General features: G+C 36.2%; 1 protein-coding gene across 10 annotated transcripts in view; it reads left to right on the top strand.

Moving 5' to 3' along the window:
- LOC125040042 (E3 SUMO-protein ligase RanBP2-like) overlaps nucleotides 1-15,000 on the top strand; it is a 41,747-nt gene that overhangs the window by 20,707 nt on the left and 6,040 nt on the right. For 7 of the 10 annotated variants that reach the window (XM_047634476.1, XM_047634481.1, XM_047634479.1 and 4 more), the window contains 19 exons: nucleotides 158-271; nucleotides 495-839; nucleotides 1,039-1,166; nucleotides 1,517-1,658; nucleotides 1,760-1,887; nucleotides 2,001-2,183; nucleotides 2,364-3,452; nucleotides 3,833-3,985; nucleotides 4,106-4,327; nucleotides 4,461-4,692; nucleotides 4,928-5,071; nucleotides 5,947-6,033; nucleotides 7,374-7,523; nucleotides 9,190-9,341; nucleotides 9,453-10,146; nucleotides 10,281-10,432; nucleotides 10,555-10,719; nucleotides 12,260-12,406; nucleotides 12,594-12,962. In XM_047634476.1, the coding sequence (XP_047490432.1) occupies nucleotides 158-271; nucleotides 495-839; nucleotides 1,039-1,166; nucleotides 1,517-1,658; nucleotides 1,760-1,887; nucleotides 2,001-2,183; nucleotides 2,364-3,452; nucleotides 3,833-3,985; nucleotides 4,106-4,327; nucleotides 4,461-4,692; nucleotides 4,928-5,071; nucleotides 5,947-6,033; nucleotides 7,374-7,523; nucleotides 9,190-9,341; nucleotides 9,453-10,146; nucleotides 10,281-10,432; nucleotides 10,555-10,719; nucleotides 12,260-12,406; nucleotides 12,594-12,962 (4,796 nt within the window). Of the gene's footprint in view, nucleotides 1-157; nucleotides 272-494; nucleotides 840-1,038; nucleotides 1,167-1,516; nucleotides 1,659-1,759; nucleotides 1,888-2,000; nucleotides 2,184-2,363; nucleotides 3,453-3,832; nucleotides 3,986-4,105; nucleotides 4,328-4,460; nucleotides 4,693-4,927; nucleotides 5,072-5,946; nucleotides 6,034-7,373; nucleotides 7,524-9,189; nucleotides 9,342-9,452; nucleotides 10,147-10,280; nucleotides 10,433-10,554; nucleotides 10,720-12,259; nucleotides 12,407-12,593; nucleotides 13,027-15,000 lie in introns of all 10 variants that reach the window. The other 3 variants (XR_007116163.1, XM_047634477.1, XM_047634478.1) reach the window with 3 other exon arrangements.

The raw sequence follows: 15,000 nt of genomic DNA, 5'->3' as shown, positions 1-15,000 counted from the left end.
GATTGGCTCTTTAGGGTCAGAGAACAACATTTTATCATATATTCTGCATTTAGAGATGTTGGTAATATTTTGTGAAATAGAAAGTATGGATGTGGCTTACATCAGGATTAACCTTTGTCCATTGGTATGATCACAAAGTTTTATCCATTACTTTCAGCCACATTCAAGTTTAAAACCCCCACCAATACTCCAGGTTCATCAGCTACATCTCCAGACAAGCTTGGCATGGCATCAACTCCTAACACTTCCTCTTCAGCTTCTGCCACAGGATGTAAGTACTTGATAATTTGCCAAGGATGCTTGAAAAAATATATTAGTGCTGCCTGCCTGTCTTAATTTTGCAGAACTGAAACTCTAGTACTCTAGGTTTCTTTGCTATTGATAGGGTCATAGGGTGTGGTTCAGTGTTTTGTAATGTAAATAGGTATTCATAGGTTGATAAGATTATGTTCTTTGTTAATTTTTATTTGAAAACGATTACATTTTTATTCCAGTTGGCTTCAGATTTGGCTTAGACTCCTCAAAAACAACCATCAGCCCCCTGGTCAGCTCAGCCCCAACTTCTTCCAGTGCTGCGTCAACCCCTGCTGCCAGTACTGACACATCCAAGGATACTGTTAAGTTCTCCCTAAGTGGGTTCACCTTCACTACCACTCCCACATTGAAGCAGGATAAGGCGGAAGTCCCAGAGAAGCCAAAAGAGGAGGAAAAGAAAAAGGAATCAATATTTGCTAGTTTCTCCTTTGGGTCCAGTGCCGCATCTGGTCCAGGAAATTCAGGCTTCAATTTCAGTGTGCCAACAAAAGACAGCAAGCCTGAAGGATGTCCTGCAGTGTCAAGTAAGTTTCTTTTAATGGTTGTCTTTTGAGTTGTATGCCTTTCCCAATATCATAGACTAGTAAGAGATTGTGATATATTTGAAGTGACATTCTTTGTACTTTAAAAAAACAAACAAATCATAAACTTCTTTTCATTTCTGTATTTTGAATTATTTGGAATCAGCAACACATTTAAAGTTCTCATCTTATCTTCTCTTAGGCCAGTCATCTGGAGATGGAGGGTTGTTCAGCAACAAACCAGCAGGCAATTTGGTATCCTTCAGCAGTTTGGCTTCCAACAGTAGTTCTACATCATCAAATGTGTTTACCATTAAGGATACAAAAGCTGTAAGTTGTATGGGATGTTGAATAATTTTCACTATTACAATTACTCAAAAATACTTGCTGGTCTCTATAGTATCCCTTATAAGAGTTTTATCAAACATTTGAACACTTATAAATTATTTCTGGAGGAAAGTCTTTTACTTCATTAAGTATTACATTAGCTGCAAATATTATTTATTTTGGTTTGGGAATATGTAAATATTCATGTATGATTTTTAAGATATTTGGGAAAATTCAGTAATATTTTCTAAGATAATTAAAAGGATCGAAGCTGCCAAAGGTATTAACACCATGTAGGAATATTTTCCTAGAGAATGGTTATCAAAATATGAAAATAATTCTGAATTTTCCAGTTTGAACCAAAGGCTTTGTTTGGAGGTTCGCAAGCAAAGTCACCCAGTAAGGACGATGGTGATGACAAAGTAGAAGAATATGAACCTCAGGTAGACTTCCAGCCAGTTGTTCCTTTGCCAGACCTAGTTGAGGTCAAGACAGGTAAGTGGGTGGGTGGTAGAACTTTTGTTTGTTTTTGGAAAATTATTTGTGAAAGAAAGGAAGGGAAATGAATAATGCTTCAATGAAATTATTATTTGTAGGTGAGGAAGAAGAAGAGAGATTATTCTGCGAGCGAGCAAAGCTTTTCCGCTTTGATAAGGACACCAAGGAATGGAAGGAACGAGGCATAGGCGAACTAAAGATCCTTAAGAACAATATAACTAAGAAGGTAATATGAGTGAACTGCCTTTTACTTGGGAAAAACTGATATGAGAAAATAACTTTTGGTTTAGATGTATTTCATATTTTTTTTAATTTGCTGATGCGGTACCTCTCTTACAGATTCGCATTTTGATGCGCCGTGAACAAATCCACAAGGTGTGTGCCAATCACTTCCTCACACCAGAGATAAAACTGACTCAAATGCAGACATCTGACAAGGCATGGATTTGGGCTGCACATGACTTCGCAGATGAAGAAATGAGGGAAGAGAGGTTTGCTGCCAGATTTAAGACCCAAGAATTGGTAAGTTATGTTACATACCTTTTGTCTCCCTATCATGCTGATTGGAATCCAGATCCCTAAATCAACTGTCATGGCACCTTGATGGAGAAGGGGTGATTATAGAAATCAGTAAGAAAATTCTGAATATTTTTATTTGCCACCTAGTAGATAATTAAATCTTTCATTGTTTTTATGTTACAGGCATTGAGTTTTAAGGCAGCATTTGAAAAGGCCCAGAAAGCTCTAGAGTCGGAGGCTTCAGACACCACAGCTGCTTCTGAAGCTGCCCCAATTAAACCCTCAAATACTGCTACCAGTTCACTAGCTGCTATGTTCAAACCAGCTGCAGGATCCTGGGAGTGTGATACCTGCTTAGTGCGAAACAAACCTGAAGATAATGTTTGTGTTTCATGTTCAAGCAACAAACCAGGTTATGAACCACCTAAAGAGAGCACACTCCAAACACCCCAGTTTAGCTTTGGTATTCCATCCTCAACAACTGCTCCAAAAGAATCGGCAAAGAATGATGATAAACCTCCCCTTAATTCTCTGGCAAGCATGTTTAAACCAGCAGCTGGCTCATGGGAGTGTAATAGTTGTTTGGTGCGTAACAATGCAGGAGATACTGTATGTGTTGCATGTAAATCTGGTAAAGATGGTAGTGCTCCCAGTGCAGATTCAACTACTGGTGATAAATCATCTTTCAGCTTTGGCATCAAAAGCGATACATCTTCAACCTCAAGTGGTTTTAGCTTTGGTGTAGCAGAAAACAAGACTGCATTCTCATATAGCATTCCCTCCACAAGTCAGAGTGCAACTGCCACTCCCTCTCAGCCAGCCTTTTCCTTTGGCATAAGTGCAAAACCTGCCCAAGACAGCACTGATAGTAAGCCTGCATTTTCATTTGGTATCCCTGGCAGTGTAACCATAAAACCTGTGCAAGATTCTACTGTTGCAACAGAAACCAAACCTGCTTTCTCCTTTGGGGAACAAAGCAACAAGCCATTCAGCTTCTCCTGGTCAACAACTACCCCAGCCAGCATTGGGTCAGCCTCTACAGCAGGCACTTCAGCCTTCTCTTCATCAACCTTTTCTCAGTCTAAGCCACAGGAGCAACCCTCAACACCAACCAAAGAAGAAAAACCAGGCTTTGTATTTGGTAGCCCTGGAAAGTACGAGTTCTCATTCACTGGAGTTAAAGCTCGTTCTCCCAGGTCAAGGGATATCAGTCAGTGTGAATCAGAAGATGGCCTTGTGGAAGAAGATGAAGGAGACCATCTTTATTTTGAGGTAAAAGTTATTTTTATGTTGGTACTGTAATATAACTTTAATTAGTTTTAGACCCAAGATTAATTGTAGATAGTTTGTATTTAGAATTCACTATGAAAATGTACCATGATTCATTTTGTCTTATTTTATGTTGTTTGAAACAGGACAAGCAATATTGGCACAATTTAATCTGTAATCTTGAAAAATATTTGCCTGAACTGCATCACCTTTTGCTGATACATTGAACAAGTTCATATGCCATTTATTTTTCATACTACTGCAAGAGACCAATTTATTCCAGTAACATAGCATATAACTGCTATTGCTAATTGGAGTGATATAATATTTTGTGGCCTGATATCTTAAAAATTTGCACCTAAAGTTGTTCTTCATTTTTTTAGCCTGTGATACCATTACCTGACAAGGTTGATGTAGTAACTGGAGAAGAGGAGGAAACTTGTCTTTACTCTCATCGGTCCAAGCTCTTCCGCTTAGTCAGTGGAGAATGGAAGGAAAGAGGCATAGGTGATGTCAAAATCCTGTGCCACAAGAAGGTAAAACTTAATTGATCTTGAATTTGGTTGATGTGCATGAATAATAACTATCTTTAATTTGCATTAGAATTAAATATAATGAGGAAACAGATAAGTTCAATTGAATTTTCTCTCTCTCAGAATGGTAAGATGAGGCTGCTGATGAGGAGGGAGCAGGTTCACAAGATCTGCATGAACCATTACCTGAAGGCAGACACAGAATTCCGCAAAAAGGATGAGAAGACCTTCTACTGGGCAGCAGTTGATTACACTGAAAATGAAGCACAAAAGGAGACCTTTGCTATCCGTTTTAAGACCCCAGAGATTGCAGCTGAATTTTATAAGGCAGTGGATAGTGCAAAGGCAAGTTTTTGAGGGGAAGATAAAATATTCTGTTGAAGACTAAAAGAAAAATAGGATTACTATTTATCATTTGTCTCTCAAAGTCTTTGTGATTTGTACAGTGTTTACTAATATAATTATCCTTTCCTTACAGGTTAAATTAGGTGGAACTCCAACAGAATGTCCTGTGACAATATCATCAAGTCCTGTAAAATCAGAAGAAACAAACAAAGAAAAGTCACCAGACACACCTCAGAGTAATACTGAATTCAAATCATCAACGCCAGTTTCTGTAAAGGCTGAAGCAGACACCACATCAGGGGACGCTACAAGCAAGCCAAACAGCTCTATCTTTGGAGGAACGCCCAGCAAGACACTGTTTGTAGGTGAGTTCTTGCAAGTTAGTCTCCTTTATTTTTATATACTATGTTTGCTTTTCTTATATTTCATCCTCCCCACATGCATATTCTCATCGTACTTCCTCCTCACACTTTTTATGGGTTTGGGATCTCGAGTATTTGTTTGCATTTTCATTTTGGAATTGACATAATTCATTAAGCAAATGTTGCATGTAATTAGATTATACTTGGTTCACTTTTTCATGTCTGGTTGGATCAACAGAAACAAAAGGCGGATCAACAGAAACAATAGGCACAATATTTGGGAGTAGCACTGAACCATCTTTCGTCACTAATGTGTCTGCTACCTTCACACTAAGAGGTCCCGATCAGCAGGGAATACTAAATGCATCTGGTGGACCATCTGGTATGTATAAGTGCACTTGCTTTAGAAAATTGGTAGGAATCAAGGGATATTCAAATTTGTAAGTTATATTCAATAATTCAGTAATTCACCCGTTTAATCACATTTATCAGACATTTTTCTTTTTCCTTCCCCCAAACCTACTTTTCCTTTATGTATATAATTTATGAAAATTAAATGGTTTGTATAATCACAGTTTATATAGACTTGTCCCTTGTCTAAAGATTTCAAAACTGCCATTACAAATTACATGAGTAACACCACTAGTGCAATAATAATAATGAGTAACACTGCTATTTGTCACATTTCTTCTTCTTTCTTCTGTCTTCTTCTTCCCATAATATTCTTTCTGTAATACAACCTGCATCACTGGTCACAGCGGGTAGGAATAGGATCCTAAGCATGGAAACAGCATCCTCCCTGGAGCCTGAACTCTACCAGTTGAGACTCACAGATGGTACATTCCACTCTCATTTATCAATAGAAATATGTAAAAACCCCTCCAAGAACTTTATACCAAAATTTCAGTTATGGCAAGTTTGCATCACCCCAGCCCTTGGCCAAATTTTCCCATGATGGCATGTAAATGTCACTGCCCCAAAGCCAAATTTTTTATTGAGGTGATTGTCATGTCATCCGGATCGTTAGGGTTAATGTCATGCCACAAGAGATTTGATACTAGTTCATTTGTAGGGAAATGTATTCAATTTATCTATAAATTGTAATCATACATCTAAACAATCTTATCTTTTAAATTTCAACCAGATGGTGTTTCTTTTTTGGCAGTCTCTGCTTGTTTATACTCTTGCTGTTATTGAAGATATTGTACTAAATATATCCTTGAAATGGACAGTGATGCTATGATATTTATATGACAGTGTTTGGAGCAGCGACTACAATGTCTACCACCCCAAGAAGCACCTTTAGCTTTGGAGACAAATTCTCCTTAAATCCAGATGCTGACGGTAAGCTATAGAAAATTCCATTGACATTTCTTGCTCACTTTGTAAGATATTTTGTTATCCAAAAAAATCTTTGGCTAACCAAATAGCAGCTTTAACTATTATTAAAACTATCTTCATAGTATCTCTTAACCACTTGATGATGGTGAAGAAAACTAAAAAAAAAACAAAAAAAACCTACACTCTGGAGATCAATGGCAACGTGCCGACTTTGAGCATGGGAGTTCGGTACATCAAGCCAAATCACCGGCTTGTAGTGCTTTGGCATACAGCCACACACCTCAGATCGAGCGGTTTGTTTTGACGCGTCACGGCGTGACCCGTCGGGAAGGGGTTAAACAAAGGAAGATTTTTTCCTTTTTTTCTCCAGTTGATTAATTGTGTGGAATGAATATGCTCTCTTACGGGAAAAGGGAGGGGGGGGTGAAGTGATAGTAGAATGAAAAGTGTGTTTAAAGTTATTCCTTGTTAGTTTCTGTTTATATTCGAGAAAGCTTGAAACCCTTCTCAAGGGCTTGGCAATTGAATTTGCTTTGTTGCCAGGAATTGAAATAGGACTTTCTCCAGATTGTCTTCATTTAGGCCAAATGGAGGGGATGCTTTGAGGTAAAGTTTTGATATTGTTTTTATCATTATTATTATTGTTATTATTATTCAAAACTGTTTTTATATCACCAGGTGAAAGGAAATATGTAACTTTGGACACCAATCTTCCAGGGCCATTGATTTTTAGCTGATGGTTAGAATCATTGTGTGTTTATTCTCTTTTATTTTAGACATAAATTTCTAGGTAGCTTAGGTGGAGTGGGATGATTTTCATGAATGAAAAGTACTTTTTTTTCCATCCATAATAGCACTGCTAAGATACTGGAGATAGATTTATCTACTTCAGTATCATTTTAGGTATACTCTTGGACAAAACAGCTAGCAGTTGATTATTATTACAGTGATGGTGAACTTTAAACCATTTGTCTATTCAAGTGTTATATGTGTGCATATCCTTTAGTTCCTGTTCTGTCACAGCAATTCATATAATCTTTCTCTTTCCTAAAATCACTAATTCTTAGAACACAAGTAACTCAAAGTACTTCACATTGTATTAAGACTAATAATGCCTTTAGATATTTTTGTATGCTAATAATTAAAAGCAGTTACTAAAATTAGACTTGAACTTGGAATAACAAGTTGATAGACTTTTGTCTTATTTTCCACTTGGAGCATGGTTGTACTACAAACATCAAATTAATGCTTTAATTTTGTCTGAGTAGTTGCAAATCACTTAGTTTTTTTTTTTTTTTAATGGCTTCCTGATATTGCATTGTTGATAACCTTTCACTTAGCAGACTGTGAGGTGGTCTACATTAAGAGCAGTAATGAGGAGCAGAAATGCCATGCCAAGGCATTAATGCTCCCTGAGAATTTCTATAGTTACAAAGAACATCCAAGCTGCCCAGGCTGTGTGGGCTGTGAGGCAGATGATGATGACAGTGAAGGTGATCATTATATTCATATGTTAAAGTAGCAACAAGCCAAAGTATTTGTAGCTAATAGCCTTGCTTATCTAAAGCTTTTATATTTAAGCTTACATTCTTTATTCTTCTTTTAAAAGTTGGATATATAAAGACTCATAGGAAACATCCTGCTTTTTAAACACTTGTTACTGATGGGCAGTCATATCAGTAACTAATCAGTGGTAAAGTAGGGAATGTGATTCTGTCAATATGTTTATATATACTATATATTTGTTTATTTATACAAGATTCTACAGTTGGTCCTGATCATTTATGAGTGTACCACTTACGGATCTCATTACCTGCAAGTTTGCTCTAAATGCATAATGGATGGCATGTGTGTTTTCCTATGCCAAGGTTATGGCCCTTTTATCATATGGATTTGGCACTGTGGTGACTGATTGCTTTTGTGGGAATGAAAGCAAAAAAAGATAGCTCCAGGACCTCATTTCATTATACTTAGCTGTATCAGAGCCACATACCAGAACATTTATCAGTATATATATGGCATGAAATTGAGCATGCCCATTATCTGCACATGATGGATCCTGCCATGATTGTGTGCCCTAGAGTTTAGTCCATGCAATATTTTAGTTGGCCTGGAGGCATTGAGTTAGATTACATGGAAATGATAAAGATGCAGTCATAATACATCAAAATTACCTGCTTTTCATATATTATTTTCTCTAATAATTTCTAAAATTTGTAAAGGGGATCTTTTACCACACAGTATTTTGTATTATGCGAGATATAGTAGGTGTAGTAGTGAAGAAAAAAGTAGGAATGTTTGAAAACAATAGGCTGTTGAATGTAGCCATCCTCCTCATTCCCTCTTTTGCAAGCAAGATGGGCAGTCAAGTCTTCCAGCCATGTCATTGTTAACATCACCTTTGCATTTTGCTATTTACTTTACTTTTGGTTGAACCAAAGGCCTCAGTCTTTGTGATTTCTTAACCCAGATATTTAGATAGATAGATAAATAGATAGATTGAGATATATATATATATATGTACACACACACACACACACACACACACACACACACACACACACACACACACACACACACACACACACACACACACACACACACACACACACACACACACACACTTATATATATGCAGACATAATGACATTCACACACATATATGCACACATGCACACAAATGCATGTCTACAAAAGAATAAGAAATCTAAAGTAAATGAAATATCAGTTCATCTTTGTACATATATTCCTATTTTGCATACATGTTTTCATTTTTATTCTTAAAATGATTAGTTATATATAATTTTGTTTATTCTTGATACTTTTCACTACTATTATTTCTGGAAGATATACCTGAAGAAGAAATAAATCCTGTTCTAAGTACACACAGTTGTAGATATTTGTAAACTGCTCATCCAATTAATCATTGCACAGATATAAAGGTATCTATAATTTGAATATGAATCAGTGCTAAGTTTAGCTTTTCAGGGGTGTATAGGTATATCTGTGTCAATATCACTATATGGGTTTTTCAGGATTTTTTTTTTTTTTTTTTTTTTTTTTTTTTGAAGAAAACTTTTCTATGATCTCATAAACTTCAAGGTATTACATTGCAAAATAGTTCTAATACGCTCTTTTTTCACTATCTTTGGAACATAGATGTGGTGGAGGTTGTTTTTGAGAAGAAAGCTACACCTGAACAAGTACAGAAAGCTAGAAAGCTGCAGCTTCCTGATAATTTCTATTTGTATGAAGATGCCCCTCCTTGCCTTGGCTGCCGGGGCTGTTGTGAAGAGGAAGAAGAAACAGTTGTAAGTTTAGCAGTAATACAAATATGTATTATAAGGCACATGTAAAGTTTATTAATGTATTTTCTCTTTCTTTTATCTGTATTTATTTACTGATGACATATTTTTCCACAGGGAAAAGTTGAGCAGACAATACCATCTGCATCTACTCCAGCAAATAGTACTTCTACATCATCCATTATTGGTGGAACAAGTGCAGGGCCTTTCACAAGTGCAGTTTTTGGAAAAGGACCACCAAAGTCTCCAAGCATTTTTGAAACTCCTAAAATCTTTGGGGGTAGCACTGGAGGTTCTAGTCTTTTCGGGGGTGCTACTAATTCCCCCAGTGTGTTTGGAGGCTCTACTGCTGCAACTGCTCCCAGTGTGTTTGGAGGATCCCCTGCTCCTAACAGTTTGTTTGGAGGCTCCTCCATTGCAAATTCTCCCAGTATGTTTGGTGGTTCTGCTACTAGTAGTTCTACCAGTACATTTGGAGGCTTTACTGCAACTACCACTACTGCCAGCAGTTCACCTAGTATATTTGGCAGCTCTAGTGTCACTAGTAGTGGCAGTATATTTGGAGGTAATGTTAGTGGAAGTATATTTGGTGGGTCTGCTGGTTCAGCTGGTGGACTCTTTGGAAATGCCAAGACCTCAGGATCACCAAGCATATTTGGTAATGCTGTTCCAACATCAACAGAAAATACTACATCAAGTACCACAACAAAATCAACAGAAGGAAGTTTGTTTTCCACCATTAGTAGTGGAAATATGTTATCATTTGGAGACTTAGCTTCACAATCTAATGAAAGTGGATTTGGTCAGAAAAGTAAGTTTTGAACACCACTTACTCGTAAATGTACATATGCTAATAAAGTTCATGATTTTGATACAGCTTACTATTAGATAGTGTTCAATTGAAGTGGTTGAATCAAATTTTATTTTTATATTCTTCCATTGAAGACACAGCAGCAGCAGATGCAGTTTGGGCTGCGAAAGGACAACCAATATTTGGGAAATCTCCAAAGAAGACTGGAGATGATGATGATGATGTAGTTGAAAATGATCATGATCCCCACTTTGAACCTGTTGTACCATTACCTGATTTGGTGGAGGTGAGATCATAAGTGATGTGTGAATTAATTTACAAATAAGTTTCTGCATATATGCCAAAAGATGTGGGTGTGCTGTAGCCACAGATCACTTATATCTCCAAATGTATATTTCCTCTGAGCAGGTGAAGACTGGAGAGGAGGACTTAGAAGTGATATTTAGCAACCGTGGCAAGCTGTATCGTTATGATAGTGGCTCAAAACAGTGGAAAGAGAGAGGCGTTGGAGACTTCAAAATCCTTCGAGACCCAGCCACAAATAAATACCGCTTACTGCAAAGGAGAGAACAGGTTTGTTTGATTTTTACAAGTATTACAAGTCTAAGAGTTGAAATGAATCTTAAGACAGTAGTGGTGAAGGACTGAATTCAAGGGAAAATACGGATATAAAGATAAGTCTACTTTTGATCTTACATAATGTTTGCCCCCTTTTAGTGTTGGAGGGCACTGAAAAAATAACATTGAGATTGAAGTGATTTTTTTCACTATTTGAGCACCATACTTTTTCACTTCTTTTAAACTAGTTCTTTTGAGTTATCCTCGTGGGAGGTTATCACCATCCAGAGACTGAAAATTTACTGGAAATTTTGGATGGGTGTAAGAGGTAAATAACTTGTAACACTGTTGTTAAAACTACAAAAAAATATAAAAATAACTAGTCTTTGCAGCCAGACTCATTTTCCGATTTTGCAAATTCCTTTTAGTTTTTTTAATATTCTTTCCAAGAAAAGTCTTTGGTCAGTGGTATTGGAATGATTCATTTCCTCTGCTTAAAAAATAATGATAATGATAGCCTCTCTTTTTATTTATAAAAAAAAGACAATTGTACAATACAATTAACTTCTTGCCATCCAATGAGTATTCTATAAGATGGAATTTTTTAATATGTAATGATTTGGAATACAGTTGATATTGATACTTTAGTGAAAATGACCAAAAAAAAAAAAAAAAACATGTGCCATTCATCAGTGAACCAGTACTATGTTTGGTTAAGCATATTTATATGCTTCAATGTATTTTTAAGGATTCAGCAATATACAGTGTAACCAAGACTAATAATAATAATGTAATTCATTATAAGATTATTTTCAACATAAATAATCAAATGGTGGGGTATAATTGATTAATGGCAGACAGTTGATGCATAGACTGCTATTTTACATATTATTTAATTCTTATTAATTCTTTGATGTACTTGATACTTAGTAAACACCAAAAGCACATCACCAGGTACCACATGCAAACCATATGCAAAGACCTTGAGAACTGAATTTCTTAACAATTTTATTTGTATTTTCATATTTTTTCATTAGTGTAATCTTTAACAAATCCATCCATATCTGGTATATAGATGGAGGTAGCTTGGACATCTGTAATACTAGGAAAGGGTAATGTTGCAATAAAATTGCTGTTGATACATTTACATGTATGCAGATCTAAGTGAAAATGCAGAAATAACAGAAGAGGTGTTTTTGGTGCCTATCATTTATGTGGGTTTTATTTCATACATGCCCTTAACCCAACGCTGCCGGGCCATGCCTATCGGCGTGGTCTGCGGACTGTGTGGTACAGCTGTACATGTGGCGACATGCCAGAGCGCTTTGAGCGGGATGTTAGGCTTGGTAGAGTGGACTCCCGTGCCCAGTGTCTGCATGTTGCCGCAAATCTCCATAGTTTAAGATTTTCATTATTTTTTTCACCTATCAGGGATAAGTCAAGATTGACCATGGTAGCCAGTACCTGCCCAGATGGTGCCCTTAAAGGAGAAAATATATAGCCCTTCCCCCTCCTTATTTACACAAGTGATATATCTCACCATGTATAATTACAGGTCCACAAATTGTGTTGCAACCACTACCTAACAACCCAACTTCAGTTACGACCCATGGAGACTTCAGAAACTGCCTGGTGCTGGTATGCCAAGGATTATTCTGAGAGCTTAGAAGGCACAGATGAGAAGCTAGCAATCAGATTTAAGGTTTGTTTTCTTAATTGTTTTTGTCAGTTTGTATGATGTCTCTGTTTATTCATTACCACTTTAAGATTTTTAAAAAATGGTACCTATGAACTGTAATAGATTTGCAATCATCATATTAGATTTTTTCTTTATTGTTTCCATATGAGAAATATGTATGGTATTAATTTCAAAACTGGGATCTTTGCAGACAAGTGAAATAGCAGCAGAATTCCAGAAGAAGTTTGAAGAAAGCCAAGAGATCATAAGGAAAAGTGAAGCAGATCCTACAGGTAGCACAAACACATCTGCTACATTTGTCCTTCCACACCCCAGCAGTTCTGTTCAAAAAGATGAAGATGCAGATGAAGATGACGAGGATGAAGATGATGAGGAGGATGAAGATGATGACGACGATGATGATGACGACGACGATGATGATGATGATGACGATGATGATGATGATGAAGAAGAGGAAGAGGACGATGAGGAGGAGGATGATGATGAGGATGGAGATGATAATGTAGTGATTTTTACCAAGAGATGCTCCTTGTCTAAAAAAGAAAATGGTAGTTGGACGGTAAGCACATGAAATATACATGTTGAGAGGATCATAGACAGTGATTATCAACACAGCACCAACTGTAAGTTCCATGATTCAGGCTGTATATATTAGCATGCATTATGCCAGTTAACAGGATACTGCTATTATCTAACCCAGTAATTTGGTGGCTGCAGTAACCTAGTTCATTCTCCATTTAATCATTAACTGTCTTTTGCCACATTGAAAAAAAAAGTCTCTGCAGTGGTTTGTTCCTTCCAAGGATACTGTGAATTAAACTATGCCTTTTATTTATCTCACATTGCCTACACTCCTCCTCTATTTATTAGTTGCTGCTATGCTTCATTTACAAAATGCATAATATGAAGTTGTGTGGATGTTCTAAAGTACCTTTTTTATCTTTTCTACCCTTGTATCCTGGCTGATTAAGCATTCTTTACAACACTGAACATTTTTATTTAAAGATTTTAGTTTTAAACTTGTTTCCCATTTCTGTTGACAACCAACTTGTATTTTTCTTTGGTTTCTATTTTCAATGACATTCCTACATTATTCACATTTATTTAATAATTTTCCAGCCTGCTTTTCACACCCACATTTTAACGAGTCCCTATTCAAATGTAACTTTCCCTTTTTTATCACTGGAAGCACAAACTTGTGTAAATAATGCAGTGACTGATATTTAATCTTAACTGTGTGACAGTTTGCTTTTTCCATCTTGCCTAGCACAAATGTGTGAATTTGTGATTATTAATGTTTTCAGTAGCTGATGCTCACAATCTTCTTTGTCTTAACATTGGATTACTGCCACCACTACATGTTAATGCAGTGCTCTTTTGTTTTTTTGTTTGTCATTTTCTATGATAAGGGCAACTTTTTAACTTTTTTACCAATATCCATAGAATGTTTTTGCCTGTCCTCTTTATATTATATTTTATCAGTGCATACCTTTTGTTTCCACATTATCTTCAGGCTCGGTATATATGATTGGTAATATATGTAGGTGTCCATATGTTAGCCAAAAATGTCTCATTTAAAGAGTGGATTTTGTATTGTAACATTTTAATGCAGTGACGAAACTTATTCTTGTTCCTCAACCAGCTTTTCATGTTTACTAGACTGTATTTCCTGATATTTCAGTTATGAATAAGAGAGACCTGCACTGTCTAAGATAACATGTAGTAGGGTCATTAATCTAGGCATGAAGATAGTAAAAGATTACTTGTGTTGCATGTAGGAAGGTTAAATGCATGATAACTAAACTATTTAACTGACATGCCAGTGAAGTATTATTTACAACTGTGTGATATGAAAGCAATGTTCTTCATGAAACCTGTCTATATGAACAGCTGAGTACCCTCCCAAACATGCTATATAACCAGAGTAATCTTTGATGTGGAATTGTCCAAGTGAAACCCTCCATTTCATTATGTATTGTCAGTAGGCTGGAAAAAAATACATATGTTGAACCCTTTCATTTGTGGGTCTTTCTCTGCCCTGCTGTGACCCTTTGAGTTAGTATATTTCTTTTATGTTTTTTTCTGTAACCAGACCAAGAATTAAACTTCGTCTTGAGAAAATAAATATTGAATATTGTGCTATATATTACTGCATGCAGATTTTTATTACTATCAGCTGTAGTGTTTAATATTCCTTTATTTCAATGTAAAGTTTCAAAATTACAAAGCAAGTTTTCAGAAAAGGCTAAAAATGTGTATGTACTAGAAGAATGATTCATGATTAGTGGGTTGACCTTTTCATTAGTGATATGTCATTATGAATGATGGCAGCATAGACGGATGAGAACGTTGAAGTTGATAAATATTTGAAGGAAAAGGTGGAAATCAGATATACATTTACATTCAGTAAATTTTGATGGTAAAGATAACAGAAATTTCATCAAACTCCTGAAAAACCTTTTTTGTGAAATAGACAGTGAAGAACTTTACTCTCAGTCAATACATTTTGAGATCCCTTGAGTAATTGCACCAGTATAAGAACAGGTACTGATTGCATGCAGATTGCCATATGAGTTACTTTTACTTGTAGAAATATT

This window comes from Penaeus chinensis, chromosome 28 (assembly GCF_019202785.1).
Source record: "Penaeus chinensis breed Huanghai No. 1 chromosome 28, ASM1920278v2, whole genome shotgun sequence".
NCBI lineage: Eukaryota > Metazoa > Arthropoda > Malacostraca > Decapoda > Penaeidae > Penaeus > Penaeus chinensis.
Note: the sequence above shows the minus strand (reverse complement) of the source record. Positions and strands in the feature narration are given on the sequence as shown.